At 43.4% G+C, this 23,981-nt stretch overlaps 2 protein-coding genes across 3 annotated transcripts; one reads left to right on the top strand and one right to left on the bottom strand.

Annotated features, from left to right (window-relative positions):
• Window positions 1–6,112: 6,112 nt before the first annotated feature.
• On the bottom strand, window positions 6,113–8,458 carry LOC123091623 (mitochondrial import inner membrane translocase subunit TIM8). The gene is made up of 2 exons (XM_044513188.1): window positions 8,202–8,458; window positions 6,113–6,521 (listed from the first exon to the last, which is right to left on the bottom strand). The coding sequence occupies exons 1-2, from the start codon at window positions 8,247–8,249 to the stop codon at window positions 6,333–6,335; spliced, it is 237 nt and encodes a 78-aa protein (XP_044369123.1). The 5' UTR covers window positions 8,250–8,458; the 3' UTR covers window positions 6,113–6,332.
• A 6,997-nt stretch (window positions 8,459–15,455) lies between these two features.
• On the top strand, window positions 15,456–22,873 carry LOC123091621 (alpha-L-arabinofuranosidase 1). 2 transcript variants are annotated; one of them, XM_044513185.1, is made up of 18 exons: window positions 15,456–15,707; window positions 16,127–16,343; window positions 16,952–17,006; window positions 17,114–17,310; window positions 17,545–17,666; window positions 17,748–17,895; window positions 18,661–18,730; window positions 19,261–19,406; window positions 19,494–19,539; window positions 19,623–19,675; window positions 19,978–20,122; window positions 20,690–20,808; window positions 20,926–20,997; window positions 21,704–21,807; window positions 21,898–21,954; window positions 22,036–22,228; window positions 22,306–22,449; window positions 22,570–22,873. In XM_044513185.1, the coding sequence occupies exons 2-18, from the start codon at window positions 16,158–16,160 to the stop codon at window positions 22,690–22,692; spliced, it is 1,980 nt and encodes a 659-aa protein (XP_044369120.1). In that variant the 5' UTR covers window positions 15,456–15,707; window positions 16,127–16,157; the 3' UTR covers window positions 22,693–22,873. The 2 variants fall into 2 exon arrangements, with proteins under 2 accessions (XP_044369120.1, XP_044369119.1); XM_044513184.1 differs by having other exon boundaries at window positions 17,545–17,895.
• The last annotated feature ends 1,108 nt before the right edge of the window (window positions 22,874–23,981 follow it).

Raw genomic sequence — 23,981 nt, 5'->3', positions numbered from 1 at the left:
GTCTGTATCGCGTGTAGGACGAACCTACTTCAGTCATCACTCGAAAATGAAGACCTGGAGCTACTGGTTGGTGGTTGTGTGGACAGTGCACTTTTTATTTACTAAAATCATGTTCGGAGACTTGGAGCTGTACTTTGTTTTAAATAATTTTTGGTTGCTATTTGCCCCTTGGTTACACATGTAGACGTGTTATTTACTATGGTCAGGCTACCATTTTTGCAAACATAGTCATGCTATTTATATGTGGTTGTGATTGTGAGCTTGTCAACTGTGAATTAAAATCATTGTTTTCTGTTTATTTGCCATTATTGAGGGTATAATATCGCATATTGTCGAGTTGCCCTATGGGTACCCGGTGGGTTTGGGTATGGATGGGATATCGGGCCCGTGGGCATGGTATGTGTGAGGTTTTGTGCTTGTGTGGTACATGGTCATGGGTGAGGTTATGGTTGCCTGACCGGGGATAGTGGATTCGGCTACAGTGAGCATGGCAGCGGCTAGATTGTACTGACTGGCAAGTCAACGTTAGACGGCCGGATCCCAAGATGAAGGTGTGTGTGATTGCTTGCTAATGTGTGTTTGTTTGATGTGTTTGCTACCATGGATGAGATCCATACGTGTTGACATCAGCTTCCTCGCAACGGCTGTTGGGGAACGTAGTAATTTCAAAAAAAATTCCTACGCACACGCAAGATCATGTGATGCATAGCAACGAGGGGGAGAGTATTGTCTACGTACCCAACGCAGACCGACTGCGGAAGCGATGACACGACGTAGAGGAAGTAGTCGCACGTCTTCACGATCCAACCGATCAAGCACCGAAACTACGGCACCTCCGAGTTCGAGCACACGTTCAGCTCGATGACGATCCCCGGACTCCGATCCAGCAAAGTGTCGGGGAAGAGTTCCGTCAGCACGACGGCGTGGTGACGATCTTGATGAACTACAGCAGCAGGGCTTCGCCTAAACTCCGCTACAGTATTATCGAGGAATATGGTGGCAGGGGGCACCGCACACGGCTAAGGAACAGATCACGTGGATCAACTTGTGTGTCTAGAGGTGCCCCCTGCCTCCGTATATAAAGGATGGAGGAGGAGGAGGCCGGCCAAGGCAAAGGTGCGGCCAGGATAGGGAGTCCTACTAGGACTCCAAGTCCTAGTAGGAGTCCACCAAGAGGGGAGGAAGGGAGAAGGAATAGGAGGAGAAGGAGAGGTGGCCGGCCCCCTTTTCCCTAGTCCAATTCGGACCAAAGGGGAAGGGGGGCGCAGCAGCCTTTTTCCTCTTCCCACTAAAGCCCATCAAGGCCCATTACTTCTCCCGTAACTACCCGGTACTCCGAAAAATACCCGAATCATTCGGAACCTTTTCGATGTCCGAATATAGTCATCCAATATATCGATCTTTACGTCTCGACCATTTCGAGACTCCTCGTCATGTCCCCGATCTCATCCGGGACTCCGAACTCCTTAGGTACATCAAAACTCATAAACTCATAATATAACTGTCATCGAAACCTTAAGCGTGCGGACCCTACGGGTTCGAGAACAATGTAGACATGACCGAGACACGTCTCCGGTCAATAACCAATAGCGGGACCTGGATGCCCATATTGGCTCCTACATATTCTACGAAGATCTTTATCGGTCAGACCGCATAACAACATACGTTGTTCCCTTTGTCATCGGTATGTTACTTGCCCGAGATTCGATCGTCGGTATCCAATACTTAGTTCAATCTCGTTACTGGCAAGTCTCTTTACTCGTTCCGTAATACATCATCTCACAACTAACATATTAGTTGTAATGCTTGCAAGGCTTATGTGATGTGTATTACCGAGAGGGCCCAGAGATACCTCTCCGACAATCGGAGTGACAAATCCTAATCTCGAAATACGCCAACCCAACATCTACTTTTGGAGACACCTGTAATGCTCCTTTATAATCACCCAGTTACGTTGTGACGTTTGGTAGCACCCAAAGTGTTCCTCCGGCAAACGGGAGTTGCATAATCTCATAGTCATAGGAACATGTATAAGTCATGAAGAAAGCAATAGCAACATACTAAACGATCGTGTGCTAAGCTAATGGAATGGGACATGTCAATCAGATCATTCAACTAATGATGTGACCTCTTTAATCAAATAACAACTCATTGTTCATGGTTAGGAAACATAACCATCTTTGATTAACGAGCTAGTCAAGTAGAGGCATACTAGTGACACTTTGTTTTGTCTATGTATTCACACATGTATTATGTTTCCGATTAATACAATTCTAGCATGAATAATAAATATTTATCATGATTATAAGGAAATAAATAATAACTTTATTATTGCCTCTAGGGCATATTTCCTTCAGTCTCTCACTTGCACTAGAGTCAATAATCTAGATTACACTGTAATGATTCTAACACCCATGGAGCTTTGGTGCTGATCATGTTTTACTCGTGGAAGAGGCTTAGTCAACGGGTCTGCAACATTCAGATCCGTATGTATCTTGCAAATCTCTATGTCTCCCACCTGGGCTAGATCCCGGATGGAATTGAAGCGTCTCTTGATGTGTTTGGTCCTTTTGTGAAATCTGGATTCCTTTGCCAAGGCAATTGCACCAGTGTTGTCACAAAAGATTTTCATTGGACCCGATGCACTAGGTATGACACCTAGATCGGATATGAACTCCTTCATCCAGACTCCTTCATTTGCTGCTTCCGAAGCAGCTATGTACTCCGCTTCACATGTAGATCCCGCTACGACGCTTTGTTTAGAACTGCACCAACTGACAGCTCCACCGTTTAATGTAAACACATATCCGGTTTGCGATTTAGAATTGTCCGGATCAGTGTCAAAGCTTGCATCAACGTAACCTTTTACAGTGAGCTCTTTGTCACCTCCATATACGAGAAACATATCCTTAGTCCTTTTCAGGTATTTCAGGATGTTCTTGACCGCTGTCCAGTGATCCACTCCTGGATTACTTTGGTACCTCCCTGCTAAACTTATAGCAAGGCACACATCATGTCTGGTACACAGCATTGCATACATGATAGAGCCTATGGCTGATGCATAGGGAACATCTTTCATATTCTCTCTATCTTCTGTAGTGGTCGGGCATTGAGTCTTACTCAACTTCACACCTTGTAACACAGGCAAGAATCCTTTCTTTGCTTGATCCATTTTGAACTTCTTCAAAATTTTGTCAAGGTATGTGCTTTGTGAAAGTCCAATTAAGCGTCTTGATCTATCTCTATAGATCTTAATGCCTAATATGTAAGCAGCTTCACCGAGGTCTTTCATTGAAAAACTTTTATTCAAGTATCCCTTTATGCTATCCAGAAATTCTATATCATTTCCAATCAGTAATATGTCATCCACATATAATATCAGAAATGCTACAGAGCTCCCACTCACTTTCTTGTAAATACAGGCTTCTCCGAAAGTCTGTATAAAACCAAATGCTTTGATCACACTATCAAAACGTTTATTCCAACTCCCAGAGGCTTGCACCAGTCCATAAATGGATCGCTGGAGCTTGCACACTTTGTTAGCTCCCTTTGGATCGACAAAACCTTCCGGTTGCATCATGTACAACTCTTCTTCCAGAAATCCATTCAGGAATGCAGTTTTGACATCCATCTGCCAAATTTCATAATCATAAAATGCGGCAATCGCTAACATGATTCGGACAGACTTAGGCATCGCTACGGGTGAGAAAGTCTCATCGTAGTCAACCCCTTGAACTTGTCGAAAACCTTTCGCGACAAGTCGAGCTTTGTAGACAGTAACATTACCATCAGCGTCAGCCTTCTTCTTGAAGATCCATTTATTCTCAATTGCTTGCCGATCATCGGGCAAGTCAACCAAAGTCCATACTTTGTTCTCATACATGGATCCCATCTCAGATTTCATGGCTTCAAGCCACTTTGCGGAATCTGGGCTCACCATCACTTCTTCATAGTTCGTAGGTTCATCATGATCTAGTAGCATGACTTCCAGAACAGGATTACCGTACCACTCTGGTGCGGATCTTACTCTGGTTGATCTACGAGGTTCAGTAGTATCTTGTTCTGAAGTTTCATGATCATTATCATTAACTTCCTCACTTATTGGTGTAAGTGTCGCAGAAACAGTTTTCTGTGATGTACTACTTTCCAATAAGGGAGCAGGTATAGTTACCTCGTCAAGTTCTACTTTCCTCCCACTCACTTCTTTCGAGAGAAACTCCTTCTCAAGAAAGTTTCCGAATTTAGCAACAAAAGTCTTGCCTTCGGATCTGTGATAGAAGGTGTATCCAATAGTTTCCTTTGGATATCCTATGAAGACACATTTCTCCGATTTGGGTTCGAGCTTATCAGGTTGAAGCTTTTTTCACATAAGCATCGCAGCCCCAAACTTTCAGAAACGACAACTTTGGTTTCTTGCCAAACCACAGTTCATGGGCGGATTTGGAGTAGGGTGACAATGGAGTAGACTGGTGTTACAATGACCAAAAGAGCTGAAGTGAAAGAATAGATGGAATGACAATGATGCAACCTTGTCATGTGATTCTTGTATGTATATTTGAGGTCCACAGGAAAATAAGTATTAGTGAGATGAAGTGACGGAGATGCATCTTTGGTGGAGATGAAAGCAGAGCCCAGTTAAACAGAGCATTATTAGTTTATGAATGAACATGTGGTGGAAATAATGTTTTCATGTTCATATGCCACATTTTCTTGTGATTTGTACTAAGGTGAGGTGCCTTGTATCTCATCCTTTTTTATCATGTACCATGTTGCATGACATACGTAGTAGACATAGAAGCCACATGCAGAGTTAAGGTGCAATAGATTGAGAGGATGGTTGATGTATGAACAAAGAGGGCTAGGGAGAACAACTTCAACAGAAACGAGAGGCTAGAGGGGTGCATTGTGTTTGTTGGCATAGAGAGAAGATACTTGTGTTTGTGTTGTGGTTGAACATTGCGTGCAATGTTTTCATTCGGGAAGAGAAATATGAGCATTGTTTATAAATTTAATTTTTGGCTCGTGGCAACGCACCGGCAGTCTACTAGTTCATCATGTTTTCCATGTTTCTGTTGTTGCTACACCTGAAACAGCACCAAGGCCAATTCATTTCAGGTTTGCAGGCGGTGCATGCTTTTCCACTCCTTTTCTCGGCATCGGAAGCGACTTCATGCTTTGTATCCCCCTTCTGCATCTCATCATTGGTGGCCATGTCGGCTGGTGTGTGTTCGCCGGTGCCGAGTCGACTTCCTATCAGCGATGGCGACGCAGAAGGTTTCTGATACAGGCTGGTGTGAAGTCCGCGTGTCCATGCTGGTTTTCAGGGGGATCGGGATTGACAGGGATTGTGGGGGATTAAATCCCCTACAAGCGCCTTCCATATGATTTCTAAATTTATTTAGAACTAATTTGTCGAGATTGTACACCCTTTTCTTATTTTTCGAAAAATACTAAAAGATATTACAAAGTGCAGCCGAATAGATCCAATCTATTCTTGAAATAGACAACTCGCACACACTCCCTTTTCAAAAAAAATCAAAACACCAACCACTACAGTTAGATTTATTAGATTTGTTGCTAAAATATCAGTATTAAGCCTGAAATTGCCAGCGGATGGCCAGTGAGCTAAAAAAAAAGAATGTGTTACATTTTTCATATGCTCTCTCCTCTTATAGATAGGACGAACAAAGAACAAAGTTTTTCGATCACTTACTTCGCTCACCCTTTTTTTATCTTCTTTTAATGCAAATAGATCCAATCTATTAATTTCTTTTAGATTAAGTCTTACGTCTTGTTTGACTGGTGAAAGACTTCCTTTGTTGAAATGTTTTGTTCCCAAAATTCCTAAAATAAAAGGAAAAAACTTTCCACTTTCCTAAACTAAGGACGGGAAATAAGAAGGTGAGCATATCTTCTAAATTAATAATGCTCAACTCAGCCCTTCCTTATGGGGTATTATCTGTCCCGATAAATAGATAATTCCAGGAGTAATAAATGGAAGTAAATTAAATCAAATTCCCCTCCAATCCTCTCCAAACCCCTAGGAGGAGGTTGAACCAAAAAAGGCCCAAGTACTATAAGAGCAGGGTGTTTCATACTATAACATAATTGCTCAAATCTAATCATGCCGTAGCATCTGCCCATATCAAGGCGAAAACATAGTAGCAGTAACATTTTAATCACCATCTGCAAATTTCTGGCAACCGTCGCACTAACTACGGTCCAACAGCAAAAGAAGTAACAAAATTATTCATGTTGCGGAGAAAGATAGGTGGTTTGCATCAACTCTAGTGGATTCCATATTCAGATGCAGCAGGAGACCTATTCTGGTCCTAGCTACTGCTGTTTGCTCGTTGCATGGTGAGCATCTTAACATCAATAAAGCGTTTTGCGCAGTTGGACAGGCAAGAGGTTTCGCTGTTGCTGAAGCTGCTCCCGATGCTTCCAGTGATGCATTTGTCCCAGCAAGTGTCAGTCAGCTTCGCTATCATCTCATTCATCATGGCCTTTTTCTTCTCCTCCTGCACAGAGACAAAATGTATGTGCTGATTAGATTTCTGTTGAACTACAGGTTGAATTAGAGATTTGTAAAATACTCCCTCCGTTCCTAAATACTTGTCTTTCTAGAGATTTCAACAAGTGACTACATACGGCGCAAAATGAGTGAATCTACACTTTAAAATATGTCTACATACATCCGTATGTTGAGCCCATTTGAAATGCCTAGAAAGACAAGTATTTGGGAACCGAGGGAGTAGAAGCTAAATGAAACCAACTATTTACAATATCAGAAACTCCTGATGAGGGTCCCTGCAGCATGCTAGATGAAAATACTTGACAAGCTATAATTCTTCTCTTCAAATTCGACCATGTGAACCCCTATTTTTCCTCTTAAGTTGGGTCGCAACTATTAAACGTGCACTCTGATGCTATTTCTAAGCAAATATATTTCCTACACATAAATGACCAGGAACATAAGCTTCCAAGATATGACGGCAAGTTGCATGCGGCGTCTCTTTTCCAAATAATAAGGATGACTGCTTATAGATAGGCAAGTGTTTTTTTATGAAAAAAGCTTGTGAAATACCACTACATGGTGGATCTGCCACCTTTTTTTGCATTAGGTTATGTCATACAAAGTCCTATGCTATTTCAAATCTTGCAACTTATATGCAAGTGTTTCACCAAGGAAAGAACATGGCAAAATAATGCAAGTTTCCATCATATAACCATCAGCAAATTCTGGTTGTAAATCACTTAAGCATTATAAATTTATAATCTCCCAGGAGATGATATGCGTCACTATTTGCATAAAACAACAAGATAGCTCCATTATATATAATAATTAAAGACGCACTTGGTATTCAGGGCTATTCTAATTTCAATGACCACCTAATGAGCCATGTATATTCACTAACTACAGGTTGCCAGAAAACCAAAGACCACGGTTTCAAGCTTCCTTGTACCCTCCAAGTAAAAGAGTTCAAGCCTTATAAAAGTAAACTGATTAACTGACTAATGGACGTGGACAGTCACGTGCTGCTTGAAACCAGATAGATTCGAGATGGTTCAGTTTAGAGTAAGGGCTAGAGTAGTTCTTCTACACAAGGAATTGGGCAAACTCTACCGCCAGAAGCTCAGACTACCTCCAGATGTACAATGGATCTGGGAGCTTTTGGGCAGCTGGACAAGCTTTGAAGCTATGAGAACAAGAAAATCACTTTGGTGAGTTGACAGGTTCATCCATGCCTCTTTAATATCATTATGTTCCTAAACGGACCTACAATTTGTAATGCTGGATTCAGTCCCAATACTAACCTGCAGCACATATCTGAACCTAAAAGTTCAGGAGCACTATCACCCCTAATTTTACTTTTATTTTTGCTTTCTATATAAAGAAATTACAGCACGCCGACGGATTTGCATGAGGGTGAGAATAATCGGCGCGAATTTCACATCTCCAACTATTCTGTAATAAATCCGAGCGCAAAATACAGCACGAAGGGTTGAAGGGAGTTCCAGATCATCCTTTTCCGTCGACGATTATTACATCGCACAAAAATTACCGCCGAAAACAGAACGAAAACGCTGCGCTACAAACGAAGGGCCCGATGGGCCTGCGGGAACTACCAGGATCCGCGATGTTCCCCTGTTACCCCGACTGAGGGTGTAGGTTTAGGGTCTAGGGTTAGAAGGGTTACCTCTAAGAGCGCCTGAAACCTCGGGTCGTTGAGAGCTGAAGCGTCCATGGCTCGTGACTCGCGCACCTCCTGCAATCTCCTCTCTTCACTTGGCGGCAGACGGGCAGAGGGAGCTCGGCTTTTGTTTTCCTTTCCCCTGGAGCAAGAAAGACAAGGGGGAAGAAGACGATGGAGGAAGGGAGGATGCTTTTTTTTCTTTTTCTTTTCCTTTTGATGAGGAGGCTTGAAGGCCTATTTGGATCGAACACGATAGAGCAAAATAGGGCCGTGACGCCTTAATTAAAGGTTTCGACATGGGCCAGCCACGGGCACGCTACTGCGTCCGCCCGCCCATCGGACACAAACGCACATCAAAAAATCCAACACGTAGATTTTTACTCCCTCCCTTCCATAATACGTTTTTGACACTGCCCTAGTGTAAAAAGCGCTCTTATATTATGAAACGAAGGGAGTAATTTATAAATCTGAGACATTATTTATTTGTAACTAGTTTATTTTTATGTATCAAAACTAACTACTATCATCAAAAAATATATTACTCTCTCAGTTCACTTTCCTAAGATGTTTTAGACAACTCAGACAATCTGACCTGTCTAAAACGTCTTACAAAAGAGAAATATTTAACTTGATACAAACAAAAAACAAAACCACCAAGTTTTAAAAACAAATACTTAAAGTTTGGTGTGGCCTCTTGTGAAATCCAACAACTTTACGGATCGCAAAGCAATCATGAGGTCGTGTAGGGCTCGGTAGGTGCATGTGTATGCGAATTTCTTTATGATTGGATCCCTACTAACCGAACAAAGCCTCAAAAATTGTGAAAATTAGCTACTAATGGATTGGGGAAGTATGTATGATGATCAGATAGCTATAAGGGCATCTCCAACACAGTCCATCAAAATGCTTCTGAATGTCCGGTCCATGTGGTCCGGACATTTTTTGCCATCCAAAGTTATGCATCAAACGATCGCGGAACAGTCTGGATGTTTGGATTTCCACAAACCTGAACCAAACATGTGGGAGCTTTAGAAGGGATCCGGCAGTCCATTTGGCTCACTATCACTTGGAGCATATGTCCTTACGGTCCATATGTTTTCTCCTTTAGGTCTTCCTCGTCCACCCAGCTATCCAGATTTAATGTTTTTTATAGGAAATGAACCCCTTCATCCGGCTGATCTTTGTAACGCTTCCGCCACCTCCCACGGGTGACACATGTTCTAGGTGGGATCGCCACCGCTTTTACCTTGCTGCCTTATCTCCCTTGTCCCTGACTCCCATCCACACTGCTTTTTTTTTAACTCTCCAACTGCCTCTAGCATGCCATGCCCTAAGATGGGGCGCTCCCATATGCAAGCAACAACTACAAGATCAAAGCGTGTGAAGCCGACGTACGAGCAGCAACTAGTGGCTAGCGCGGGCATAGGAGCAACAACGACTGACAAGAAAGACAGTCGATGGCTATGTAGGTTGGGGTGACACTATCACGAACCTCCTCAAACGGCCGCGCACCTTGGTAGCATCGTTACCCGACAGCCATGCTCGACTCCCTCGTCCATGACCACACTCGCCTCCCCATCCATGGCCGCGCTCTCCTTTCCATTGCAGGGAAAGTTTTTGCAACTAGACCCTTGTTGCAGAAGGCTCTCTGCAACAAAGCTCATGTCGCAGATATCGAAAGACAGAAAAACAGTCCAAAAAAGTTCCGCAACAAGGTTGCTGTTGCAGAAGCCTGAGCGCAACAAGGCTCATGTTGTAGATATCAGAAGGAAAATCGGTCCGACAAAGTTCCGCAACGAGGTCGTTGTTGTAGAAGGCTGAGTGCAACAAGGCTCATGTCGCAAATATCGAAAGGAAAAATGATGCGAAAAAAGTTTGTAACAAGGTTTTTGTTGTAGAAGCATGAACGCAACAAGGCTCCTGTTGCAGAAATCAGAGCAAAAAAAACCCGGAGAAGATTGCAACAAGACCGATGTTGCAGAGCGACGAGTGCAACATTGAGCTTGTCGCAGAGATCGGACAGCTACTCGAGACGCCATCCGACGGCTGTTGAGCAGCGGATTTTTTTAGATTATCGACTGGCCGACACGTAGTGCCGCCTCTTTTTTTTTTTTGAGGGCTACTCGAGACGTCATCCGACGGCTGTTGAGGCGGGGGATCTTTTCAGATTATCGACTGGCCGACATATAGTGCTGCCTCTTTGTGATGCATACAGTTGGATAACCAGCTCCCCTTGCTAATGCCCATGCCTGTATCCGTTTTGACGTAGCGTGTCGGAGATGCCCTGAATTACTTTGAGCATTTGAGGTTGATATCGACGCGGCGCGACGGGTTTCACGGAGATGTGGGCACAATGGCCGGCACAAGTGCGCCGATACTGGCTTGGACGACGCTTGCAAGGAAAGTCAATGCGAGCGAGCCGATGGAGGAAGGTGACGCCGGTAGGTAACGTTATTGCACTCGAACGATCGCATTCTCATGGCGTACATGCGCGAGCGCGGTGGAGGCGTGCGCGCGCGTACATCCACCACTCGGCGAGGCCGATCGTATCCACGGCGGCGACGACGCTTGCAAGCCAGAGGTAGAGGGCGACGCGCAATTTATCTGCCGCGCGCGACGTCGTGTACGGGAGAATGCACACGCATGCTCGCCTTTCGCCGGGTGCGTGCGTCGGGTGTGTGGCTGCAAAGGGCAAAGCTTGCTGCTAGTTCGTCCTTCTTGCTTGCCAGGGCCGGCGGTCGACGTCTCTCTCCTCCTCCTTTCTACTCCTAGCTAGCTAGGCTTCCACCCTCGAGTACGCAAAGAAATAGCCATGTTTTGTTATTGCGATGAAATGGCAACGTGGAGGGCACTATCCCGAATCTTGGCTACTCAACAACTGGAGGAGACTTCCCTCAAGAAAAAGGAAAAGAAACCAACTGGAGATAGCTCAAATGCATTAATAAAGCTCCATTGAAAAAAAATGTCCAAACATATCTTGAAAATGTCGCCGGTGGAGGTGAGGCTGACGATCGATCCAGATGGTCCGGCCTCGTGCAGTCGTTGGCGCGAACAACGTGGAGCTGCCGAGGTTGGCAGCTTTCCCGTCCGCCACCCCTTGTGTCGCCTCCATGTCCGTCTCCACTGCGGTCTCCTCGAACAAGACACACTTTGTCTTGTTGACGCAGAGCTGCCATCGCTCACGGCCCATGGGATGGGCACTGCACGTGGACTCATACAATGTCTGCTACTCATCCACGAAGTTCGGATTCTACCCAAGCATGACCACGACAACCTTCTGATTCGCCTGCTTGTCGGCGATCTGCCCTCCGTGAGCTTGTGGTGCTCGAGGAGTTGTAGGTTGTGTCGTTGCTCCTCTAGCAACATTCAAAATGCGGAGAGCGAGCACACGCCGCACGAGCAGCGAGCCGGAGCAACTTTCACAGCCACCACACCAGTGTGAATGTCACGACAATGACCGGTCACTTCCCCTCTGGACCGGCATGAACGCGGCGCGGAGCGGAGTACTAGTTAAAGCGAAATGAGAGGGTGTTTTGGATGGATCGGGGTGTCGGTGACCTACATGGTGAACATCTAGATGCAGGGGCAGAGACAGCCCCCCCCCCCCCTCCAACCGTTAACACCCCCCATGAAGTCGTAGCAGGAGGTAGTAAATACCCTCTCCCTACCAAAAATATGCTTTATGAGACTACGCTAGTGTCCAAAAATATCTCATATTTTTAATACAGAAGAAGTATCTAACTACATCTGTAATGGCAAGCAAAGACTACTATGTATCATATAGACTTGATACATTATGGTGTATATCTATGATGTGAAATAGTAGTCTAAAGCGAGTTATGCACTAACACAAAACAGAGGAATGGTAGATGTTTCGTGCTTGTGTTGTGAGACGTCTCTTTGTAAAATTACTATGATTTCTACCTTAATACATAGACACGCAAATATCATATGTGTTCTTGAAAAAGACCATAGCTTTGTTCGCCCTCTCATGCGTAAATCCTGGCTTCGCCCCTGTCTAGATGCCCACAAACCTCCTACTGATTTGCTTCTGATTTGTGTGATTTTGGATGTCTAAACCGGTCCCTGAATGCTTGTGCACAACGTTGGGTGATAAAAAATATCTGACCGCTCTGCTCGGACGTTGCGATGTTTTGATGCACGGCGTCAGAGGCTGGGTATGCCGTTCGAAGCTTTTTGTTGTGGTTGCCCATGTAACATTTTCTGTCTCCGTGAGACGAAGACGCCCTGTTGGACAGGTGACAAGAAGACACATGGGGTGCCTGAGCTTTCTTGTGTTGGACGGCAAGCAAAAACAACAAGATGCCAAGTTGAGCATTTCTGTGCATGAGACGAGACCGAGAGTGCAAGCCTTTCATGAGAGTGCACACCCCTATGCCACTATTTACAACTATGCTAGGGTACGCTGTTAATTATTACCTCCATTCTAAAATAGTTAAAGTTTCCAATTTATGCTAAGTCGAAATTGTTTAAGTTTGATCAAGTTTATAAAAATATATACTATTATAATAATGTTTTTTTTAGAATGTGAGGTGGACCCCAGCCTCTGCATCTGGGCGATGCATACGGCCACTTTATTAATTATTCTCACAAGACCTTACAAAGTTATACAACAGTAAGACTAAGCCACCGTCTAAGCAACAACTGTCGCTACTCCTATCCAATTGATGAAGGGGCACTAATAGTCTGGGCCTAATACGAAACAGACATCACAGCCAAACCTAAACATCTAAGACCTAAGGTCCCAACCAGGATGCCTGCCGGGTAGAGGCACCTACCAGTCCGGCGCACTCCTCAACCAGGACGCCTGCCGGGTATGAGGTCGCCGCAGCCACCTGCCACCAATCCATCTTCAGTGTTGTACTGCTGCACCACCTTGCCCCGCCTCTCTGCCATCAATGCCACCACGACGCCTGATGACATCACCCTCCTGCGCGAGTCCCTCGCCACACATCGGGCGTCAGGTCTCCACTGCGCCACGCTGCCGAGAAACGCCACCATTAATGTGCAGGATGAAACACCGCTCCACCAATTATTTCGTCCAGTAGTCCCTCGAGCCCGTGTACACCTCCAAGAATGACGCCACAAGAGGGAAACGACACAATAATGTCGCCGCCATCCGATCTACTGATCTAGGGTTTCCCCCGGAGGTAGCAGATAGTGGCCTGGAACTTCTCAACAGTGATGCCTTCAAGAAGGGAACGACACCAAATAGTGCCGCCATCGCCGGCCTCGGCAGCAGCCGCGAGCAGGTCTTCACACAGATCTGTTTCAATGGCCTCCATCAAGCGTCTTGCGCACGGATTGTCCACCACCCGCGGCCGCCGTGTCGCCCGTCGCAAGACCACAGCCGCTGACACATCCTCCGCCGTCCGGGGTCGCCGCCCCGGGATCCAGCCCTCGCTGGCCGCCGGAACAAAGCCACTGAGCCCCATCGAGGGCGGCCAACGGGGGCGAAGAAGCTAGATCCGGCCAAGCCCGGCCATGATCCGGCTTCTCCCCGCGTTGTAGCCACTTTCGCGGCCCTGCATCTCGCCCGCGCTCGAGGCGACGCAGGCAGCGCATGCACGCACAATGCCGCGGAGAGGGGAAACGCCCCGCAGCCACCTTCCCTGGGGCGCGCGCAGACTTCGCCGGCGGCCCCTCCAGCGGCGGCGAAGCGAGGGAGGGGGCGAGGGGGACCTGGCGGCGGTGGCGCTGGGGTTCCCCCGTGTCGCCCGGGGGTGACGCGGGGGCGAGAGGGGCAAGAGTTCTTCTGCACTTTTTTTAACTCTATTATAATAATGTAAAATATGGAGGTGGTAAATCCTTGATTTTTATATGATGTCTTTGTAGGGAGAGTTTTTATTAACTAAAGACAATCTCGTCTGTCACAACTGGCATGAAAATAAGAAGTGTAGTTTTTGTACTTATGACGAGACAATTAAACACCTCTTCTTTCAATGCAAATTTACGCGCTCTACATGGTCAGTCATCCATATAGCGTCCAAATATGTATCCGCCGACAAGTGTTGCCAATATATATGGTCACTGGCTTGACAGTAACCAAATAGGTTTTGCATGCTAATAAAGGTGGGATCGTCTGACTAATTAGCTCGCTTTGGCTATGTAGAAATGACATTGGTTTCTATGGTAAAACCCCTTCTCGTTTGCAAGTTTTTTGACATCACCTTCTCCTTTGCAGGTTATTTTTTGTTGTATGCATTGGCTTCGCATGTGGTTTATGTTGCACCGAACAGAGTATCAACTGTTGTTCAAGACGATGTGTATACGGTTGAAGCGAGTGGCCAGGAAGGTTTTTACCAAACATAATCTTCGGCTCGGTCCACCTCCTCCTTCGACATAGGCATAATTTTTGTCTCATAGGACTTTACTCCCGCCAATATGTCGTTTCCTTTATCTATTTATTTTTGTCAAACTTGTTTCTATTGGCTGTGTGCATCTTAGTTATGCAGAAGCCCGGTGTTGCTCAATATGATTGTATCCGCTTGATGCTATATTTTAAGCTAATAAAAGCGTCATTTATCGATGAAAAAAATATTAACATATAGAACACCAAATTAGTCTCATTAGATTCTTTATGAAATACATTTTCGTATCATGTGTAGTTGATGTTTTAGGTCTCAACATATTTATCTATAAAGAAAAATCTGACAACATTCATGTGAGGTATGTCTAGAACTCCGAAAAAATCAGCTCAAAACTTGATGTACATTTAGAGATTCAAAAAAGGTAAATTTGAATGTGAATAGTGGCAGCTTTGAGCGAATAGTACTTCGACACTATTCACATTCTATTTTGTCTTTTTTTGTTTTATTAATGTAAGTCGAATTAAGAGCTGATTTTTTTTTTGAGGTTGTACATCAAACATTGATGTGTGTCCACGAAAAATATAAGAATATTTGAACATGTTTCTTTTTTTAAAAGAATTCAATCTCATTGATCTCATTTAACGTAAAATCTCACACAAGTCTCCCAACCTAAACTCCGCGATGAATTTGTAATCCGCTACTCTCGTGCTCCAAACGAGGCTAGAGCCAAATGGATATCCTCCTCTCCTCTCTGCAGACTACGTATGTCACACCATCTGATAAACAAATGAGGCGATCTAAATAGATATTCAATTCAATCATCTGACAGTGGCCTGACAACAACCCCACCCTGTCTTATCGCAGCGACGAAATGATTCCTTTCCCATTAATTCGATCTGGGATAGAGGATGGAAACTCTTGTCATACGGATAAAGCGGGTCCCGACGGCCAGTCAGCGAGCGCGCCAACAGACCAGCCAACGGCCGAAGCTGCCCACTCCGGCAAGCAACCGGCCGTGGCCTCCAGCGTCCGATCGCCATCCCGACCCACGCTTCCCTTCAAAGCCACTGCTTCCTCGCCGTGGCGGCTTCGCCTACTTAAGCGCGCGCCTCCGCTGCTCGTACACCCACTCGCCTCCATCTTCCTCAGCCGCTTGCTGCTGGCTGTGGCATTCATGGTGAGCAATTTACCAGCGAAAGACTCCATCCATCTTATCTTTTTCTGTGGGCATATCGCAGTATCGTACTCTCCGCCTTCCTGTTTCGGTCCGTCCTGTTTGGGATATGCAGGCAGGTTGTTCGATGAAACGCTCGAGGGAGGGGGTCAGTTAGTCAGTCGGCACAGTACCTATTTTTGTTAGAACAGTTTCTGTCGGCTCTTAATTACTTTCCGTTTTGAGACGCCTGTGTCAGCTCATGATTCGCAAACACATAGCTCCAGTCGAATTAAGTCGCTCATCGCCATTGTTTCGCACATCGCGTGTTATCTATTTTGTACTCCCTCCATCCCAAAATATAAGATCATTTTTGACAATACTTCTTTCGATTTTCCATTTCCCAGCTAATTCAGTCGACTCTTTCGTTATTTGTTCGACAGACACACGGACTACATTAGTGTTCTTTACAAGATGAAGCGTATGGGTTCCAAACAAGTGCTCGTTCCTACCGTCTCATGCTTGCTGCTCCTATTCTGCCTTGGATGCAAATGCCTAGCATTGGAATTAGAGGCGACACAGACGGCCACCCTCAAGGTTGATGCCTCGTCACAGCTTGCCCGAAAGATCCCAGACACACTGTTTGGGATGTTTTTTGAGGTAAGATACCAGTTTGTTTGTACTATATCAGTTTATGTTTTTCATGGTACATATTACTCCCTCCATTACCTAATACAAGGCCATTTCGTTTTTTGTGTCAAACTTTGACTATATCAGTTTATGTTTTTCATGGTACATATTACTCCCTCCATTCCCTAATACAAGGCCACTTCGTTTTTTGTGTCAAACTTTGACTTATAATTTTTGTGTCAAACTTTGACTATATCAGTTTATGTTTTTCATGGTACATATTACTCCCTCCATTCCCTAATACAAGGCCACTTCGTTTTTTGTGTCAAACTTTGACTTATAATTTTGGTAACAAAATATAGATTATGTCATCAAAAATATATGATCGGAAAGTTCTTGAAATGTGCATGCAATGAAATGCTTTTTGTGGCATATAACTCACTTTCTGTTGGTAAAATAATTAATGGTCAGTTAGACATAAAAATGTAAAGTCCCTTGTATAAGGGAATGGAGGGAGCATATAAAGTGGCGGCGGCTGGGGGCAAAGGCCCCCCACCCCCCACCCCCCTCCCCGCGACATGGATGTAGCTCCGCCGTTGATTATATTCTCCTATTAAGTACCTTGCAAAATGTTGTAGGAGATCAACCATGCAGGAGCCGGTGGCATATGGGCAGAACTTGTTAGTAATAGAGGTAATTCATTATTGTTGGTTGTGGGACACCGGAACATAAAAGTCCTACAGAAATATTGTCCATACCTGAATTTCAGTGAAATCATCGAATGTATTTTTATGCTTCAGGTTTTGAAGCTGGTGGACTCCATACGCCATCAAATATTGACCCATGGTCTATAATCGGAGACGACGCTTCCATATTTGTGGTGACTGATCGTACATCATGTTTCAGTCGAAACATCATCGCTCTTAGGATGGAGGTTCTCTGTGATGAATGCCCAGCCGGTGGCGTTGGCATTTACAACCCTGGGTTCTGGGGCATGGTATGACGCAATTTTGAGTTGACCGTAATTCGATCGCTTATATCAGCATGAAAATTCTGGTTCAGTGAACTAATATACTTGATATCAATGTATCACATGATAGAGATGTAACCTCATGTAGTCGTGTCTTTTTTCTCCCTTGCAAGGCAGTAGCAGTATTTTTTACCTCCTTCTCCTAACCTTCCAACTCTTCTTATCCAATTTAGTAATTACCTTTACCATTTCATCTTTCAGAACATAGAAGATGGAAAGTCCTACAATCTAGTTATGTATGTTAAATCAGCAGAAGCTGCAGATTTGACAGTTTCATTAGCAAGCTCTGATGGGTTGCAGAAGCTCGCTTCAGTTACTGTACCGTTAGTATCATTTATCTCAATATCTGGTAAGGAGGAGGACGGCGATATTTCCATTAGTTTATGGGAGTTTTTTTGTTTCAGAGTTGCTGGCACTTCCAACTGGACAAAAGTGGAGCAAAAACTGATTGCTAAAGGGACAAACAGAACCTCAAGACTTCAGATAACATCTAACAAGAAGGGAGTTGTATGGTTTGATCAAGTATCACTCATGCCTTCAGACACGTTCAAGGTATATTATTGACAAGAACTGATAGAAGGCAGAGATCCAAAGCTTTAGAATACATATGCACTAGTAATGGCAATGATGGTTGAATTACACAAAAATGGGTAAATGTATATACATATGCACTAGTAAAAGTAAATATGCAAATTGCTTGTGGGGGCCATTGCCCCCATGACCCCCACACTGGATCCGCCCATGCTACACATCGATTGAAGAGCAAAACTCTGAAGACGAAGCACTGACTATTGTAGTAAATTTCACCTGGCATCGCAAAAAAATCTCTTCTGCCAGAAACATGATGGGTTTCATAGGCCTAGACATAAGTTATAATAATATTGACATAATATTTTAAATTTATTATTTCCCGTTAAGTCTTAACGTTTGGTTGATCTGATTATCTTGATCATGTTGAAGTTCGTGTGTGGGGCATCTTGTCTGGCAATTCCGTTTGTGGTTATCAATGTGCGGGACATTTCTGTTCCTCTACATCAACAAAAGACATGTGTGGAGCCCAGTGTTACTCTAATTTTGATTTTGATCACAAACCAAGCAGAATCAAGTGCCTCTAACTAATTTGTTTTCTAGTCCTTAGACATTTGGCATTGCGTGGGTGTGCGTGCGTGCCTTGTGTGGGCGGGAGGGTGTGCATGCGTGTGTTTTAAATGGATACTGTGCGTTGCACTGTGATACATACCCGTAGTGCCTGATCATGATTAGGGGATTGAGTTTATCTGAGTATGTAACTGGCCTTTTTTTATTCTACATATACAGGGACATGGTTTTCGCACCGAATTGATATCCATGCTTTTGGATCTAAAACCACGATTCTTGAGATTTCCTGGTATGGACATATCCCATATGAGTCTTGTCTAACTTTCGCTCAGTTTATTGGTGGCTTCACACTAATGTCTGGACTTGTACAGTATAATTTACCAGACTGGATAGATATTTGCTCGTGTTGCTTTAACCTGAATATCTTTACTTTCAGATCATAATTAGTGAGACCTAGCTAACTGAACCCTCAGTTCCCCTATTGTCAGAGAAATCCACTGAGCCAACTACGGCAATGCCTAGTGAGGTGTTCACTTAAAATATGATATAATCAAATATCATTATTTTTTATTCAACTAATATATCTCAGTACCATATGCAAGTTATGTTATACTGACTAAAGTTTCTTATGTTCCCAGTCAAATATGTCCTCTGACCATATTAATTAAATATCTTCTTTCATATAACATGTTCCCTTGATTAATGTAACATTCCATTAAAATGAACCCAACTCATCCCAAACTAAGTTTGTAAAGACATCTGATATTTTGTATTTTCCTTTTCCTTACTTTTACATGGTTTGCTCGGAATGCATTATAGGTGGTTGCTTCGTTGAAGGCGAATGGTTAAGAAATGCATTCAGGTGGAGGGAATCTATTGGTCCATGGGAGGAGAGGCCTGGACACTTCGGAGATGTTTGGCATTACTGGACTGATGATGGCCTTGGATATTATGAGTTTCTTCAGGTACCAGCCAAGTGGTGAACATTATTTCACCTTTTTCCTTTTATATTCTCACCTAACCATATGTTGCCTTCGAAACCTATATCAAAGCTTTCTGAAGACCTGGGGGCTGCTCCAATCTGGGTATTCAACAATGGTAAATATCTTCAAATTTTGTCATATCAATGATTAGCAGTGTTCGCCTTCTTAAATGTTGGAGTCCTCTTTCTTAAATACCAGGAATCAGCCACAATGATGAAGTTAGTACCGCTGCCATTGCCCCTTTTGTAAAGGTATTTTTGAAATTTTTAACTTCATTTTCTATCAGGGTAGACATGTAATTGTATGATGGATACTTCTAAGTCTTGAATGAATGGCAATTTGCAAGCAATAATAACTTAGCATTGCCATGGTGCATCAAAACAAGAGCAAATTACTTATTTGTTCAACCTTGCCACGGACCAGTTTCTTCCAGTTCTATCATTTAATTCTGTGGTACTGTAGTATTAATGCCTGATGTGTTCCCAAGAGTTAAACTGTAATTAACTCGTTATAATCCCATGTACATTATTCTGAAATTATTGTCTTTCTGCAGGATGTATTGGACAGTCTAGAATTCGCAAGGGGGAGTGCAAACTCAACATGGGGCTCTGTTAGAGCTGCAATGGGGCATCCTGAACCGTTCCCAGTCAAATATGTTGCGATTGGAAATGAAGATTGTGGGAAAAAATACTACCTCGGTAATTTCTTGCCTACCTCTTAATGCAAATATGCTCAGCTCCTCTGTGTGTTCTTGATATTTTTTGTCAACTACTGTTCTTATTTGTTTGAGAAACTACTTTTCTTATTCCACCCATTTCACAATATAGGCCGAAGTCCCGAAGATGCCTTGTACCTGATAACTAAATCGTGTAAAACCATGGAAATAACAAGATTCAACCATACTACCCCTATTAAGAAAAGTTCTTGAGATAATTAATCAGTCATAGTTTTCTTTCCAAAATTTTGGAGCATTACAGAGAAATATGATAGGACGACTGAGCTGAAATAACACTTCGTAATTAAATGATAGTGATATATGTTCTCATCAAAAGAAAAAATGAAGTTAGTGAAGCATAACAAGTATAGCACTACTAACTAAAACAGAAGAGTAAACTATTACCTGGTAAATCTTCTTTAATAAATTCACCCATTAAGTAGTTCCACCTGATCATTACTTCTGGTAGTTTGCTATTTCAGTCAAACTGTATAATGAATATTTGCAATAATCTTCTAGGTACATGATGTTCTTTAATTCCATTGAACAGGTAATTACCTCAAGTTCTACAATGCTATAAGAGAATCCTATCCAGACATTCAGATGATTTCAAACTGTGATGGTTCATCTAAACCACTTGACCATCCTGCTGATCTGTATGACTTCCATGTAAGTTACTTGTGACAAATTGGCTCAACTCATTTCCCCCATTAAGATTCTCATTGGGTTATCACCCTTTCTCTGTTTGTATCTTATATTTGATTCTGAAGAAGTTGTTTTTTATAGGTCTACACCGATTCTAAGACTTTGTTTAACATGAAGGGTACGTTTGATAAAACTTCTCGTACTGGTCCCAAGGTATACCTCTATTTTCATGGTTTACTTTGCGTTTTCACTTTTATGACATGGGTCAGATGGCCTTTCAAATGCTTTGGTATCAATCTTTTACATAGTCCAGCATCTCCTGGCCTTTCTTTAGGGATGTTCTTGCCATAGCATGCATTTTATGTATTTTGCGGGTTACCTGGTGTATCTTCATCGTTCTTCAAAACTCTGTTTCTGAATGATGATGAGAAATATAGGAATTGAGACCTCAAACTGAGCATCTTTTTGTATTTTTAGAAATTTCTGCCAGGGGTGCGGGGTGTGCTGGCCTGCACGTAGTTTCTGTGTGAAGTTGTGCCAAACATTGAGTGTAACTAGGGGCCATTAAAGCAAAAACCGTTGGGGTCATTGTAAGAACAATGAGGAACCTGCAGGATCTAAGTAGCACTTGCTGAGGTCTTCGACCCTACTTGCATGTCCTGGAAAATCTTGGGCAGTAAATACATTCCTGTGTTTTGACAATATATTACTCCCTCCATCCGAAATTACTTGTCACAGAAATAGATAGAAATGGATGTATCTAGAACTAAAAATACGTCTAGATACATCCATTTCTGCGACAAGTATTTCGGGACAGCGGGAGTACTAAATAATATAGCTCTTCTGCATATCAACATCCTTTCATTCTTACGGACAGTAAATACATTCATGTGTTTTTGACAATATGAATATTTAATAGGCCTTTGTCAGTGAGTATGCCGTATGGAGAACTGATGCAGGTAGAGGAAGCCTTCTTGGTTCACTAGCAGAGGCTGCCTTCCTTACTGGTCTGGAGAAGAACAGGTGATCCCTCAGAGAGTTTGTCTACTCTTCTAGCAACTACCTATAGATCTGTACTGTGGGTTTAGCTGACTTCTTGTTGGTTCTTTGCAGTGATATTGTTCAGATGGCAAGTTATGCGCCACTCTTTGTAAACGACAACGATCAAACGTTTGTATCCATATCTTTTTTCCATTTCGTGAGTTCTTGTTGAGTAATATCGCAGTAATTATGTTTGAATCAAATAATCAGGTGGAATCCAGATGCTATCGTCTTCAACTCCTGGCAACAATACGGAACTCCTAGTTACTGGATGCAGAAGTTTTTCCGCGAATCTAGTGGTGCCATGATTCATCCAATTACAATCAGTTCCAGCTACTCTGGTTCTCTAGCAGCATCTGCTATCACCTGGCAGGATTCCGGGAACAGCTTCCTGAAAGTAAAGGCAAGTAACGTTCCATTGTTATACCCGGAGGGGGACGGTGAATATTTGTGTTAATCTTGAAAGCTCTTCCTTTGCAGATTGTGAACTTCGGGCCGGACACCGTGAGCCTCACGATCTCTGTGTCTGGGCTTCAGGTTAGCATCAACGCGCTGGGGTCAAACGCTACTGTTCTCACGTCCAGCAATGTGAAGGATGAAAATTCTTTCAGTAACCCGAACAAGGTAGTATACCATTTCTGTTTGTGATTAGGTTCTGGAGTGTAGAGCTTATTGTTCGTTTCGGCGTCACTCTCTTGGGAGCTGCTCACCTGAAGCCGAATCTTGCTTTGACGAACAATGCAGGTCGTGCCTGTGACAAGCCAGCTGCGCAACGCCGCGGAACAGATGCAGGTCACGCTCGCTGCCCACTCCTTCTCCTCGTTCGACCTTGCGCTTGCTCAGTCCGAGCTTGTCGCGGAGATGTGAAGCAGCTACACGGCGCTAGCGACACGTGGAAACACGGTAAATACACGAGGCGTGATATGGAAAATGCAGGAGGTTGTCAGTAATTATGCTTATATCTTGATAAAGCACTCACTGTACAGTGTAACAAAGAGGACATACAGCAGTACTAAATAAAGTCCATATCAGGCTGATTTGCAGTTAATTTGCGTTGCACATGTTTGCTTTGGGTCCACATATCTGCAGCAACTTCGTCTCCTATCTGTGAAATGGTGCCAACAAACCAACCTACTCCCTCCGTTCGGAATTACTTGTCGCAGAAATGGATGTATCTAGACGTATTTTAGTTCTAGATACGTCCATTTTCGAGACATGTAATTCCGAACGGAGGGAGTATGTCCGTGAGCATCAGATTGCAAAAAAGTTCTGTACATGTACACTAACTCGCAAGGTAAGAGAAGTCAAAAGCATGCAGAGGAATTCATTTAGTAGCACTCTGAACCCACTTCCAGAAAAATTTGTACATAACAAGTTACAGCCCTGATGAACACAGCCTGTATTCATTTCCACAAATATTTGGATATGTAGTTGCTGAGCCTGAGATCCAAGTATACTTGTCCTAGCTAAGCTAACGATTATTGTCTTCACCGTCGATGGGATCATCATCACCATCATCATTTATTTAGTAGGTTCTACCATCTCTTGGAAGTGGTCAGAGCACCGGTGGAATGATGATGGTAGTACTCTTCTTTTACACTAAAGTTAGTACAAAGTTGAGACACTTATTTTGGGACGGAGGAATCTGAAATATAGTACTCCCCCGTCCCAAAATAAGTGTCTTAAACTTAGTACAACTTTACACTAAAGTTAGTACAAAGTTGAGACACTTATTTTGGGACGGAGGGAGTACATATTGTTGTTTGCATACCTTCGAATTTTTTTCTTTGAGCTTCAAACTCATGGATTTATCCAATGCATTGTCTGCAAGTTCGTAAATAATGAAATGGCCTTCTGGAGTCTGGACCAACAATCTTCTCCTTCAGCAACACATGAGATCTAACCAGGCACTAAAGAATCAGTACACAAGCTAATTGTCACTGAGCACTTGACTGCAAACTTGCTGTTTAATCCAAATATCATCTCTACATAATGTGGTTGTGCAAATACAATTATCATCTCACCTTCATCTTTTCCTCAACAGTAAAGGTCCTCATTTGTTGAACCTGGCAAATGCTTTTTTTTCTTCTTCTGAATTTCAGGTCTGAACACCAAATCCGATTCTCCAATGTTAAAGAATCTGCAAGCAAATCATC

Source organism: Triticum aestivum, chromosome 4B (genome assembly GCF_018294505.1).
Source record: "Triticum aestivum cultivar Chinese Spring chromosome 4B, IWGSC CS RefSeq v2.1, whole genome shotgun sequence".
Lineage (NCBI taxonomy): Eukaryota > Viridiplantae > Streptophyta > Magnoliopsida > Poales > Poaceae > Triticum > Triticum aestivum.
Note: the sequence above shows the minus strand (reverse complement) of the source record. Positions and strands in the feature narration are given on the sequence as shown.

Coding starts and splice junctions, on each gene's coding strand:
- LOC123091623 (XM_044513188.1), bottom strand. CDS start 8,249: ATGGACGCTTCAGCTCTCAACGACCCGAGGTTTCAGGCGCTCTTAGAG. Junction 6,522..8,201: donor GGTTTCAGGCGCTCTTAGAG/GTAACCCTTCTA, acceptor GTCTCTGTGCAG/GAGGAGAAGAAAAAGGCCAT.
- LOC123091621 (XM_044513184.1), top strand. CDS start 16,158: ATGAAGCGTATGGGTTCCAAACAAGTGCTCGTTCCTACCGTCTCATGC. Junction 17,896..18,660: donor TGCCTTCAGACACGTTCAAG/GTATATTATTGA, acceptor CTACATATACAG/GGACATGGTTTTCGCACCGA. Junction 22,229..22,305: donor ACAGCTTCCTGAAAGTAAAG/GCAAGTAACGTT, acceptor CTTCCTTTGCAG/ATTGTGAACTTCGGGCCGGA.